At 40.7% G+C, this 14,736-nt stretch overlaps 1 protein-coding gene and 1 long non-coding RNA gene across 2 annotated transcripts in view; one reads left to right on the top strand and one right to left on the bottom strand.

Moving 5' to 3' along the window:
- CEP85L (centrosomal protein 85L) overlaps positions 1–9,693 on the top strand; it is a 180,319-nt gene extending 170,626 nt beyond the window's left edge. Inside the window, exons 11-13 of the mRNA XM_084625108.1 lie at positions 3,207–3,314; positions 3,787–4,000; positions 5,336–9,693. Of these exons, the coding sequence (XP_084481234.1) occupies positions 3,207–3,314; positions 3,787–4,000; positions 5,336–5,499 (486 nt within the window). The 3' untranslated portion in view covers positions 5,500–9,693. The remainder of the gene's footprint in view (positions 1–3,206; positions 3,315–3,786; positions 4,001–5,335) is intronic.
- The window catches only part of LOC311518999, an 88,949-nt gene that overhangs the window by 10,055 nt on the left and 64,158 nt on the right, over positions 1–14,736 (bottom strand). The window lies entirely within an intron of this gene.

Raw genomic sequence — 14,736 nt, 5'->3', positions numbered from 1 at the left:
AGATGAATGGAGTTTGACAAATGTTTATAGTCTGATTTTATATATATATATATAATAAAAGCTAGGCAAAGGAAATAAAGCAATGGTGTGAATTTCTCATGAGATCAAGGTCATTGTCTCAGATGAGCTGATATTGCAAGAACTTTGACCCAATTAGGGGTGAAATTTGTCCTGTATCTGTTTTCCACAACTTTAAGAAGCTTTATAAAATGGATTTATTGTTGTTATTTAAGCATTCAGCTGTCAAAAAGACAGTGAGGTGAGACCACTAAAGCACACTCAAGAGCCGTTGACTCAGCACCACTGGAGGAGTTGATCACAGAATCATAGAATATCAGGGTTGGAAGGGACCTCAGGAGGTCATCTAGTCCAACCCCCTGCTCAAAGCAGGACCAATCCCCAATTAAATCATCCCAGCCAGGGCTTTGTCAAGCCTGACCTTAAAAACTTCTAAGGAAGGAGATTCTACCACCTCCCTAGGCAACGCATTCCAGTGTTTCACCACCCTCCTAGTGAAAAAGTTTTTCCTAATATCCAACCTAAACCTCCCCCACTGCAACTTGAGACCATTACTCCTTGTCCTATCCTCTTCTACCACTGAGAATAGTCTAGAACCATCCTCTCTGGAACCACCTCTCAGGTAGTTGAAAGCAGCTATCAAATCCCCCCTCATTCTTCTCTTCTGCAGACTAAACAATCCCAGTTCCCTCAGCCTCTCCTCATAAGTCATGTGTTCCAGACCCCTAATCATTTTTGTTGCCCTTCGCTGGACTCTCTCCAATTTATCCACATCCTTCTTGTAGTGTGGGGCCCAAAACTGGACACAGTACTCCACATGAGGCCTCACCAATGTCAATAGAGGGGAACGATCACGTCCCTCGATCTGCTGGCTATGCCCCTACTTATACATCCCAAAATGCCATTGGCCTTCTTGGCAACAAGGGCACGCTGTTGACTCATATCCAGCTTCTTGTCCACTGTCACCCTAGGTCCTTTTCCGCAGAACTGCTGCCTAGCCATTCGGTCCCTAATCTGTAGCGGTGCATTGGATTCTTCCGTCCTAAGTGCAGGACCCTGCACTTATCCTTGTTGAACCTCGTCAGATTTCTTTTGGCCCAATCCTCCAATTTGTATTGATCTTTTTGGTCAATGTAGGAATCAAATCTGAGAAGCTGAGTATTTATTAGCAATAGATTCATAGAAAGTTATTGCTGGTTTGTAACTGCTAGGATGATCATTTGGACAGCTGAAGTGACCCAAAAGCTATTAAATTATTTTACTTTGCAGCCACTTGTTTAATCAGGATTCTTTCACACACACAACCCCCTCCCCACTGCACAGTTCAGGTGTTTTAAAAATAATTTTGTAAAAAATTACAGTAACTGCACCATATCAAGAGTGGTCATCAAAGGCCAAAAAAGGCCTTCGATCTGAATTTACCATCAAATCCTGACAGTACTCTAAGGAGGGGTTGTCTCCATAGTCTTAAAAATGGAAAAAGAAAGGTGAAAAGAACTTCATCTTGTTCGTGACAATGAAATTAGCACAAAATTGACACTTAGTGGGCGTTAAGACGTTCCTCGTATAAAAAGGAAATAGCTGCTTGGAATTAATTATAGTGAATAGTAATTTTAGACTCCATGTATTTTCCCCTACTTAAAATCCACAGGTATTTGTGTTTATTAAGAAGACACTTAACTTATTTTAAGGTTTCAGAGTAACAGCCGTGTTAGTCTGTATTCGCAAAAAGAAAAGGAGGACTTGTGGCACCTTAGAGACTAACCAATTTATTAGAGCATAAGCTTTCGTGAGCTACAGCTCACTTCCTCAGATGCATATCGTGGAAACTGCAGCAGGCTTTATATATACACAGAGAATATGAAACAATACCTATTCCCACCCCACTGTCCTGCTGGTAATAGCTTATCTAAAGTGATTTCCAGCACAAATCCAGGTTTTCTCACCCTCCACCCCCCCACACAAATTCACTCTCCCAACTGTGCCCACATATCTATTCAGGGGACACCATCACAGGGCCTAATAACATCAGCCACACTATCAGAGGCTCGTTCACCTGCACATCCACCAATGTGATACATGCCATCATGTGCCAGCAATGCCCCTCTGCCATGTACATTGGTCAAACTGGACAGTCTCTACGTAAAAGAATAAATGGACACAAATCAGATGTCAAGAATTATAACATTCATAAACCAGTCGGAGAACACTTCAATCTCTCTGGTCACGCGATCACAGACATGAAGGTCGCTATCTTAAAACAAAAAAACTTCAAATCCAGACTCCAGCGAGAAACTGCTGAATTGGAATTCATTTCAAATTGGATACTATTAATTTAGGCTTAAATAGAGACTTGGAGTGGCTAAGTCATTATGCAAGGTAGCCTGTTTCCTCTTGTTTTTTCCTACCCCCCCCCCCCAGATGTTCTGGTTTAACTTGGATTTTAACTTGAAGAGTGGTCAGTTTGGATGAGCTATTACCAGCAGGAGAGTGAGTTTGTGTGTGTATGGGGGTGGGGGGGATGTGAGAACCTGGATTTATGCAGGAAATAGCCCAGCTTGATTGTCATGCACATTGTGTAAAGAGTTGTCACTTTGGATGGGCTATCACCAGCAGGAGAGTGAATTTGTGTGTGGGGGGGTGGAGGGTGAGAAAACCTGGATTTGTGCTGGAAATCACTTTAGATAAGCTATTACCAGCAGGACAGTGGGGTGGGAATAGGTATTGTTTCATATTCTCTGTGTATATATAAAGCCTGCTGCAGTTTCCACGATATGCATCTGAGGAAGTGAGCTGTAGCTCACGAAAGCTTATGCTCTAATAAATTGGTTAGTCTCTAAGGTGCCACAAGTCCTCCTTTTCTTTTAACTTATTTTAAGGGTTTTTCTCTGAGGTTTGATATTACTGTAGAAATCTACCATGATAACTTAAAATTTTCTCTGACTAGAAATAGTCCGTATCCTACAGAGATTTGCTCCCCAACTGACTGCTAGAGGAAGCTGTTCCTATTGCTAAATGCCGAGTCATTTTAACGCTGATGGGAAGGTGGTGAAATAAATAGATGATTTACTGTACTTATGTTTGGATTTACTTGTTCCTCAACAAAATTTATCCCAATGGACCACAATATACCCCAACTGACAAGATACAAGAATTAAGGCACTTATTCCTGTTTTTATTCTATCTAGTCTATGGAAGAAAAGCTTTTGCAAGGGAAACTGACAATGCAGAAGATGACAAATGAGATGGAAGAAAAAGAAAGGCATATACAGCAGTTAAATAAAACTCTGCTTGAAGTAAGTAATTAGAAACCCCTGATAAAAATATTTCTACTGCAGTAGGGCTTTAGATCCCAGTCAGGGCCCCACTGTGGTAGGTGCTCTGCAGGTATGTAGTCAAGAGACAGTACCGGCCCTGAAGAGCTTACTGTTTCAGTTAATGACAAGACACGATAAATGAATGAAACAGACAAATCAGTGGGGATTTATTGCCATTCACACTTTGAGTGAGTGTTCTAGCCTGGAAGCTTTGATATGGATGGTTTATTTTTAATTTTTAAAATCAGATTAGGCCCTAAATCTGCCATTTAATAAATGCCATCATTTATCTAAGTCCATTCAGTTTAATTCATATTGTTCACTGTTTGAAACAGAAAATATGCTGCTTTTTTGTATGGTGAATGTTTTGAGATGTCTACAACTGGTGTGGGCTAGTATTAGATGACAAAAATGACACAGCCCTTTTCTTTCTTTCTTTATTTTCACAAAGAACCAAAGACTAATGGAAGAGAATGCCTTTTTGAGGGAGCAGATACGCCAGATGGAACAGTCCAGACAGCCAGTGTCTCAAAAGATGCCAGTGGCTGACCAGTTGTTCAAAGAAATGTCTCATTGTCTGTTTGACTTGAAAGCACTATGCAGCATTCTTACCCAGAGAGCTCAGGGCAAGGAGCCTAACCTCTCCTTACTGCTGGGAATCAGATGTAAGTGATATTATCATACAATATTTATATTGTACTTTGACATTGAGAAACCACAGTCTATAGCAATGGAATCTAGTTTGGGCTGGCTGAGACCTGTACTTTCTGGTCACCATGTAGAAAACTAAACATCACTCTTTCTATATTTTTCAAGTGTTCTTGGTCATGCCGTTATTATTCCAGGCTATTAAGTATTTCCTGTTAATGTCCTTCAGGTTATAAGATATACAGGAGGGGCAGAACTCAGCCTGATAAAATGTAGTAATTCCCCACGTGCTTCTTACCACAAAGATCCCAAAACTCTTTTCAAATGTATATATGACCCAATCATAATCAGGAACCACTTTATAGAGTAGTGCCATCTTCTCTAAGGTGAAATGCAGCAGCTGTTTGATAGCACACAACGTAGCCAACAGGTTAGGAGAAGAAGTGGAGAAAATTATATATGTTAGCATACTTCCGGATGAGCCAGTATACTGGCATTAATGCACATAAGTTTACAGTGCCATGTGATCTTGAATAAGTATAAGTAGTCAAGACTCCAAAAGGGATGCTTTCGGTAACACAGGTTTACTACTAATAGAACCCACTTCCTGAAGCAAATAGGTGTTGCACTGAGATCTCCCAACTGATTATTAATCTGACTTGATTTTGTGAGCTCCAGTAGGATCACAACATGAGATGCTATAAATTAAAGAAAATACTCTAGGACCTCACTAATTCTCATTAATAGAGAGCTATTGCAGACCAGCCATGGTTATGGACTAGTGAGTGTTGGGGCAGGAATCGACACATGTGTAGTTCTCATTTCTGTTACCTACGCAGCATTTGAAGGGGTTGGCCGAACGGTGGTTTTACTCTGTGAGGTCCCAGGGGAGCATTAATTGCATCTCTGTTTGAGATACCTACTCTTGCTATTCCATGCTACAGGAAGGATACATCCTGCATGCACTGCCCTCTACCAGGTTGCCCAGACCCGTGTCCACCTGCTTTTGGGCTGTGCCCCAGACTCCTGGGGAGAAAGTCGTGCTGCCACCGCTCCTCCATCCCACCCAGCACGCTTTCTATTGGCAGGAGCTCCCCCCCCGGAAAATGTGGAGTCAATCTGGCCTTTAGGGTTTTCCATAGCCACTTTGAAAGAGCTACAGTAGATTCAAAAATTGAATAGTGTATGGTTTTAAGTGCACTAAGTACTGCATGTGGATGGCTTTTCATTATATTGAAGCAATTTTTGTCCTGGTATCACTAAAAACCAAACGTGCCCTCTTCGAAGTAAATGAATGCGTAAGCTTTCATGTGGTTGCAAGGTAAGCTCTAGCTGTGTCTTGTTTTTCACAGCAACGAGCTGTTCAGCTGAAGAGAATGAGAATTACCACAGCACAGAAACTCTCACCAAGAAACTCTCAGAGGTGTGTCAGTTACGGAAGGATATTGATGAATTGAGGACTCTAATATCAGACCGTTATGCTCAGGACATGGGAGACAACTGCATTACCCAATGATAACATTTTGGTCTCACAGCAATGACTACATTATTAAATGCTGCTGTGTTACAGATCTTTGCATTTCTATGAAGGAGCCCTGTGGGAAGACTGCATATTGTATAGGAGCTGCACATGGGTGTCTCTGCTGGATCTGAGGGTTGTGCATAATTAATTTGGGGGATGGTAGGGAAATCATAATTCGAAGTGGTACAGATCTCAATAAAATCTGTGTTCTCCAAGCTACTGAATGTAGGACCAAGCTGTGAAGAATGTTCCCATTAGAGATGTAGGATTTTATTTCCTCCCTCGTGGCTCAGTTAAACAATTTGTATGGTTATATTGTTTTCTGGAGTCAAAGCAAAGTCTCAGAAAAAGGCACTGTTGTTACTACTGTACTTACTTTCCTTCATCAGCGGTTGAAATTGCACTGTCAGAATTGAAAGGCTGGAGTGACAGGTTCAAGCACCCAAAGGTGTAGAGAAAAAAATGGACAGTGGAGCCAGATGCTTCTGCAAAACGCATCATGTTGGAAACGGCAAATTGGGGTGGTCTTAGACTATAACAAAAGGTGGTTGCTCTTTTTATAATTGCCTCGTGAATTAGGTAAGGGAAAGAAGGGGTAGTTTTAGCAGCTGATCCTGTTAATTATTAGAGTTTTTATTTTATCCAGCAACAGTCTAGGCAGACAAACTCTGTATGTGAATGTGGTCCCATCAGATTTAGATGTTAACCTTCTTCATATCACCATCTTTTAACATGTTGCTTAAAAACTTTGTTTCAGTAATATGAAGACTGTGTGACACAAACCCACGAAAGCCAGCAGCTGTAAGTCTTTAGACTGGCTTTCTGTCCAAAAAAATGACACTGGAGACATCTCATGGTGTGTGTACTGTAGTTATTTTCTATCTACAACCTCTGTTTTAAATGTGTTCAGCCTCTATATCAAAGGCCCAATCTTGCAGGCCTCCTGAAGGTAATGAACACCCTAAATCCAGTGGGTCAAGGAGGCTGGTTGCCAACCAGCCTCCTTGACCCACTGGATTTAGGGTGCAGCATCTGGGCCCCATACACAATATTTTCTGCCTCTCAGTGCTGAAAGCTCAGAATGCTATCCACAGACTCTCTCATTTTGTGTGGTGTGCAGGACTTGTAGATTTTTCCAGTCCTGTAGGAAAGGATTACTTTTTAAAAAATAAAGGAACACATCATTATCCAGTGCAAGACTGCCCCTGCAGGATAGATAGAATATTAGCACTCCCGCAAAAAGATTCTGTGATCAGAATTTAGCTGGGTAACTGTAAAACAAGGATACCGCTATTTCACTGGAGACAAACACAGCAAATAAATTCTGCCTTCAAATGCTGACCTGACCAAAATGGCTGTCAAGCTGCATTATTAATGTTAAACAGACAATGAGAAATAATCATAAAAGACTACAAACACATTTAAAATTGAAAAAGTTTTGAGAGCAAATAGCTGCAGCTTGCTTGTGCAGTTATTACAGCTGACAGTACAGTGCTGATAGCATTAGATATCTTTTGTTAGTAAGCTTATGGGCAATGACAAAGTGGGCTGGAAGACAGCAAACTGTAGTAAAGGAATGGCTATTTTCAGTTTTTCTGACAATATCTATATTTAATTTTCACTGTTAGCTTAAAACAGAAAAATAGCTTAAGAATAACGTGGATTGACATTGCTGATTTTAATGTTGACATTTTCAGCTTTCTGTTTTGTGTTACAAAGTGTTTAAATGTCATTGTTATGAACTTAGAAAAGACTGACCAGAAGATTTTTAAATGACTAACTATTACATGGGTTTATTTATTCAACAGGTCTTGCTTGCTAAACTGTCCCTACACCTGGCGTAGGTCTGTGAAAATCTATTTTAGTGTTTATATTAATGGTTCTCAGTATTTTTCAAGTGCAGATTTACTCAGACTGAAGCAGCAACTTTGGGAGCATTAAGTCTTCCATCCTTACAACTGAACAGCCTAATCTTTACATTTTAAAAAAATCAGCCTATGAAAGGGAAATGTATTCCTGTTTTAAATCGCGTGGGCACATATTGGAGGGATAGCGTAGTGTTAGAGAAGGGAACAGCAGATTCTGTTTTTATCTGAGCCAGGTCCTCCCTGTGTGATGCTCAGCAGGTCACTTAATCTCTGTACCTCAGTTTCCCCATCTCAAAAATGGGGATACTGCACTGGGGAGTTTTGATTAATGTTTATAAAGCACTTAGAGATCCTTGGAAAGAAGTTGCTATGATTCAAAAGTATTATAGAAAGTTCTCCCAGTATGAAAGTCTTGATTTTTTTTAGTTGCACTATTGTGAATGATACTGTAATTCTGCATCTTTTCTCTTTGGTACATTAGAGCGCCAATTGTATTTACATTAAAATACAAGAGCACTTGATTTTTAAAGTAACACACTGAGTTTATCTGCCTCAGTCAAATTAAAGCAGGGAGAGAAATGGCAGATGTGATGAGCCAAAGATACAAATTACTGATAAGGTTAGAATTAAGCGTCCACAAGAATAAGTATTTTTCCTTTTCTTTGATTTCTTAGAATTGGGCCTGCTGTTGTAGGAGCTATTGCTATATATGCATCAATTTACAGATGTCTCCAAACAGAATAAGCTTTGTCTAAGTAAGATATGCATGATTGTTTAACTGGTTAAAAAGTAGAGCGTGTGGTCTCATTTGACATATTTAATATGATATGGTTGATTAACAAATGTTAACAGTGGCATTACTGAAACTGATTTAGTCATGACAACTTTTTGCCATAACTTAGAGACAATCTCAAGGGCTAAAAAAAAGTCTGAGTGGATACTGTACCATTTTGTCTATTAGTGGACTTTCAGAGAAACAAGTACAGTAATTTTTGTACAGTTTGTCTAATTTCTCCAATCCTTTAAGTGATACTTACAGTAAATAACTACTGTATCCAAGAATGTATTTTGAAAATGGCATAGAAAGGAGTTGTCTTTGGGTAAGCTATAGAAGATGCTATGTATTTACTGTTTATAAGTAGTTCAGCTCAATTGTATAAACTTAACTTAGATTCTTAGCCTCAGATGTGTAGGTTTGTAGTGATGTGGTTCTGTAATTTGAGGTTGCTGTAACCACCAACTCAGGCGACATTTTAAAACTGCCAGTAGCGTAGCTGTAAGAGCCAACGTTATTTTGCTCTGCTCATTTCTGAAGATTTCTTACCACTTTTAGTTAGAGGGGAAAATAATCCTGCTTTCTACTTTAAAGATAAGAGGGTGCAAGTAAGGATGGAAATCTCTCTTCAGGTACCTGACACCTGAATTTTGCCCTCACTTATGTCCATGTACCCTCAATGACATAAGTGGGGTTGCATGGGCATAACTGGAATTAGAATTTGGTTGTTTTAATAGAATTGGAATACAACAGGTTTTTCTGCTGCGTGGGGAAATATTTAGATTGTTTGAATCAATCAACCAACATTTTTAAAATATGAAAACAAAACAGTGGCTACTGACAAATGGATTTTATATGACTAGCTGATCAGCAGTATTAAATCCACAATCCTTTGTGCCTTTTGTTGCCTACAGTAAATGTATATAGTCCCAATGAATTTTACTTGAGCTAGAAGAATGTCAATAATTATTGCACCTTGTTTGCTTGAACTACGGATCTTTTGTTTTTAGGCTTTGATAGTAAGGAGTCTCTTACGTAATATCTAGAAATATGTACTAAATGCTATAGGTACTAGGCCTACATCTTGTAAGTTAGATGATTTTTTTAGCAGTCCAGTTTCTCTGTACAGGAAGAGTGAGAGGGAAATTCAATCAGAATGATAATTTTGTATATATTAACGACAATATATCATTGGTAATCGGTGGGGAGGGGGGGCTGAGGCTACCTTTTAAAAGCACAGCTGACATATGTACTGGCTCAGTCCCCAAAGGCTGGTAGTTATGTAAATTGGGTTCTGTTTTTGAACCGCCCAGAATACCTCATGTGTAAATAGAGTTGTCATGACTTAATCAAAATGCATTCAGTGTAAAAAGTAAAGGAGCCACTGGGTGGCTCACCTTTAGCTCTGTTGTTGCCTCTTTTTGTAATTTTTTTATAGTAGGGTTTACAGCTAGAATTTTGAATGCCAAAGTTCTATTTATTAAATAATAAGTTTTCATTGTTAACGGCTAGTATTTTTCCACTGGAATTTTGTTTGTTGATGTTTGGGATTTGTATCTACAGAGCAAAAATAAATTTTGTTACAAAATTACTGTTTTTAATCCTAATTTATATTGTGATAACACCCGGCTAGGATTGATGCCTCACTGTGCTAGGCACTATACAAAATAGGAGCAAGACATGGTCCCTCCACTGAAAGGCCAGCAACCTAAAAGTAAAAGCAGAGAGAAAAGATACCAGTACATACCAACTGTGACACATACCTAGACAGAAGAAGGAAAATTACTCACCCATAATACTTTTTTTAAATAGTTCTCTCTTCTCCTATCCTACACCAAAAACAGCCTAACACACAGAAAATCCATTCCACCTACCAGGAAGCAAGTTGGCACAACAGTTGTCACTCTTGGACACCAAGTGCGCATCTTCACCCTTGGTATTCATGTACAAAACCCCCACTCAGCTGCCACCTAACCCTGTAAGTGCCTAGATTCACTTGGAGCTTAAACTTTTTGCAGTAAAAGTGCCCATGTTTCTGCCTCTGAACAGGGGTGCTACTGCCCCACTCCAGGGGTCCAGGTGCCTAAGCCCTAGTGCCATTCATAAACTTGGGGGAATAGGCAGCCTCTGAGCACACCTACCATATCAGGCCCTGCAGACAAGCTCATAACTCCACACAAAATGGCTATACGGGTGGGGGGAGGGAATGAGAAAGTAGGACTTCCTTCATTACCTTTAGCTTAGTAGTTAAGGTACTTGCAATGTGGGAGACCCCTGGTATTGGTATTTTTATCTAGGATGGGGTGGGGAGGCATGCTCATTTGTTATCATACAAGGCCTTTGAAATCTTGCTTTTTGCCTAGCTGTTAAGGAATCTTAACATAAGGAGGCTCCTTATGCTTCTAGCAGATATATGGGCTGCTCTGAAGTCCTTCATCCCCTAGCCTAGGAGATATTCTGGCTGCTACAGAGCCCAGCCAGCAGGCGGAAGAATCTATGCGCTATTCTGGCTAAGAGAACATGCAGGTCAATGAGCAATAGCAAAGGGGGTGTGTTTAAAATGAGTCTGTGCAGAGAGGTAAAAGGATTGGCCAGTTGTTGAAGATCATTCCCAAATGGGTCATGATCTGGGTCCTACATCTCAAAGTTGCTCAGAGCTCCAAGCTGCATCAATTAATACAGGCCCTGTCACAGGACTCGACCATGTGGAGTTAATCAAAGAAAGATTTGTGTTTGTCCCCACTTAACACAGGTTCATAACCAGTACAGCCAGACACTACTTAAACACATGAAGCCAAAGACAGGCCAAAGGAGAATGACCAACTCCAAATGGCTTGTTGCCTAAAGCAAAGTAAAGAGAGAGTGTTTGTTTATATTCACCTCCTGGATCCTTGCAACTCCCTGTAAGAACTCTTCTCCCTCCCTTCTCTTTGGCCTTGGCTTTGGACTTTGTGTGAACCTTTCCCTCAGAGACAACCTTTCAGTCAGCCACCATCTCACTTCCCAGAGCTTGCACAGAAATTATTTGTTATGCCTACCTGCCAGAGACACCACAAAATTCACCTCTAATATAATTAGCCAGTGTGTTATACACATTTCACATCACTGGGAGTTCTCTAGCCCTCTCTCTGGACTGCTAATGAGGTACTCCTCATTAAATGAAACCCCCTCTGTCTTCTGTATTAACATATGTGCTGGGCAACATATAGCCCACTTTTCCATAAGGCTGAGCAGTTCATAAAAGATTAACTTCATGAGAATGTGATGAATGAATCTGTTAAAGCAATTTTAATACTTAAAAACCCCATTTTCCTCAGTCTAAATATAGTACTGTTAGTGTACACCACAAAAACACTATAGGTCCAAACATGGTGTGTGGTTTTTCTGTTGTGTGTATTTTTTACAAAACACACACCTCAACTGTGACAGCTACACCTACAATAGATTTTGCAGTGGTTCACTATGGCTGAAGAGTCATTTGGTCTGTAAGCAAATGACAGTGGTGTGAGCTGGTGTATTTGAAGGTGTGGGGAAGGAGATAGAGAATTCTATGATACTCAGTTCCTGTAGTGTGTGTGTGTGTGTGTGTGTGTGTTACTGTGGCAAAGCTTAATAAAACTGTCATCTTTTTCTCCTTGTGCTTTATTTGACTTATGCCCAATTGTTTGGGGCTGCTTTTCTAATTTTTCCTCTTGCCAGGACTTTACCCAATATTCTCTTGAAGTCAATAACCTGAAAAGTCTACCGGGACACCTTTTAGAAAATTCAATATTTTCAGCTAATACACCTGGAATGTTTTATAAACAGCTTGTCAGGGTTAGCAAACATGGGCAGTAATGGACCTGAGAGTTAACTGGATTTGTTTGTCTCGCCCCTCTGAAAGCTATTACCTAGAGGGATGGCCAAGAAAAGATGCTGAAGGAAAGAAGCACATGACTAGAGTTCATTTGTTCCTGCTTTTTAAAAAAAAAAAAAAAAAAAATTCCTCTGCCTTAGTCCCAGAATTAATACTTGTGATGATGCTAAAGGTTTGCACTGAAATAGTTACTTTACATTGTGAACAGCTCCTTTAATATAAGAAAATTGAGATTTTTAATATCAAAATCTCATTTTCATATATATTAAAAACCACAGTAATCCAGTTTCTTGTCTAATAAAATCTGGCAAATTAACACAATACTCCATGAAACTCAATTGCACAAAGCACTCATGTATATGCTATAGAGCAGTGGTTCTCAACCAGGGATACGCATACCCCTGTGGGTACACAGAGGTCTTGCAGGGGATTCATCAACTCATCTAGATGTTTGCCTAGTTTTACAACAGGCTACATCAAACACACTGGCAAAGTCAGTGCAAACTAAAAGTTTCATACAATGACTCGTTTATATACTGCTCTGTATACTATACACAAAGTACAATCTTTATATTCCAGTTGATGAATGTTATAATTATATGGTAAAAATGAGAAAGGAAGCAATTTTTCAGTACTAGTTCACTGGACACTTATATTTTATGTCTGATTTTCCAAGCAAGTAGTTTTTAAGTGATTTGTCTTGCATTCCCCCAAGTTTCACCTCAAACTCCTGAAAGGGGTGCAATAGTCTAGAGCCACTGCAGTAGAGAATAATTTGTGACTGGCAGAGAGATGCACCAGATAGCAATAATGTGAGATGGTTAGGATTCATGAGAGATGACTACAGTCCCAGCTGCAGAAAAGTTAGCTTTACAGTTGGCCACTGGCTCCAAAATATATAACCTAGCAAAACAGTTCTGTAACATTTCAAAGGCTGAACCAAAACTATATTTCCACCTGCTGAAGCCTCAATTAGTAGAAAGAGGTTCTCCAACTGACACTGGCCATGCATCTACATTTGCAAAGGCAGCTAGGTGGTATGACAATTCAATGTATTAGCATTGCTTCTGTTTGAGGTCTGAATTCATATCTGGCACTGTACAACTGAGCTCTATACAACTTGACTGACTTTTGTGTACTGCCTCTTCTTAAATTTGCAAGGGAGCAGCAGCCATTTTATGAGGCAGAGCTGATCATAGAATATCAGAGTTGGAAGGGACCTCTGAGATCATCTAATCCAATCCCCTGCTCAAAGCAGGATCAATCCCTAACTAAATCATCTCAGCCAGGGCTTTGTCAAGCCTGACCTTAGAAACCTCTAAGGAAGGAGATTCCACCACCTCCCTAGGTAACCCATTCCAGTGCTTCACCACCCTCCTAGTGAAAATTTTTTTCCTAATATCCAACCTGGACCTCCCCCACTGCAACCTGAGAGCATTACTCCTCGTTCTGTCATCTGCTACCACTAAGAACAGTCTACATCAGTGGTTCTCAAAGCCACTGTTCAGCCACTTGTTCAGGGAAAGCCCCTGGCGGGCCGGAGTGGTTTGTTTACCTGCCGTGTCCGCAGGTTCGGCTGATTGCAGCTCCTTGCTCCAGGCCAATGGGGGCTGCGGGAAGCAGCGTGGGCCAAGTGATGTGCTGGCCACCCTTCCTGCAGCCCCCATTGGCCTGGAGCGGCAAACCGCGACCAGTGGGAGCCAAGATCGGCTGAACCTGCGGACGCAGCAGGTAAACAACTGCTCCAGCCTGCCAGGGGCTTTCCCTGAACAAGCGGCAGACCGGCTTTGAGAACCACTGGTCTAGATCCATCCTCTTTCAAACCCCCTTTCAGGTAGCTGAAAGCAGCTATCAAATCCCCCATCATTCTTCTCTTCTGCAGACTAAACGTCCCAGTTCCCTCAGCCTCTCCTCATAAATCATGTGCTCCAGCCCCCTAATAATTTGTTGCCCTCTGCTGGGCTTTTTCCACATCTTTCTTGTGAGTTTGGGGCCCAAAACTGGACGCAATACTCCACATAAGGCCTCACCAGTGCCGAATAGAGGGGAATGATCACATCCCTTGATCTGCTGCCAATGCTCCTACTTATACAGCCCAAAATGCTGTTTGTTAGCCTTCTTGGCAACAAGGGTGCACTGTTGACTCATATCCAGCTTCTTGTCCACTGTAACCTGTTAGGATATAGATATTCAGGCCTGTCTGTAAAGGCCTGTACTTTAAGAATTTAGATGTATTATCATCACTTGGGTAGTTAGAGGTATAAAAGAAAGAATCAAAATCACTACCTGCCAGTGTAAGGTCCTTCTCTTACTGTGACAGTCTGAGGCCCTGTTCTTAGGCTAAGGCCTTTGGCTAAGCGACAGAGGCAGCCATAAGCTGGGAAGCAACCGGTCACATCCTCACATTCCAAACTAGTCACATTGAAAGAAGGTGCTATTGGGCTGTTAGGAATACAATCCTATCCTGACAGTGCCTATCACCTCCAGAGAAAGGGAAGTGCCTAGAAGATGTAAAAGGAAATTGAGGTTGATAGTTTCCTGTCTGGTAAGAACTTACTTATCAATAGACACAGCTGGGAAACTCTTATGTCTTTATAGATGTAGTTGTGAAATCCTCACTTCTGTATTGTTTTGTCATCATAGTTCCCACTTTGCTATTGTTTATTGGCATGGTCTCTGTCTGGTTCTGTGACTGTTTCTCTCTGCTGTATAATTAATTTTGCTGGGTGTAA

Source organism: Lepidochelys olivacea (genome assembly GCF_965140295.1).
Source record: "Lepidochelys olivacea isolate rLepOli2 genome assembly, chromosome: 3".
NCBI classification, from domain to species: Eukaryota; Metazoa; Chordata; order Testudines; family Cheloniidae; genus Lepidochelys; species Lepidochelys olivacea.
The sequence above is the reverse complement of the archived record's forward strand: the minus strand, read 5'-3'. Positions and strand labels throughout refer to the sequence as shown.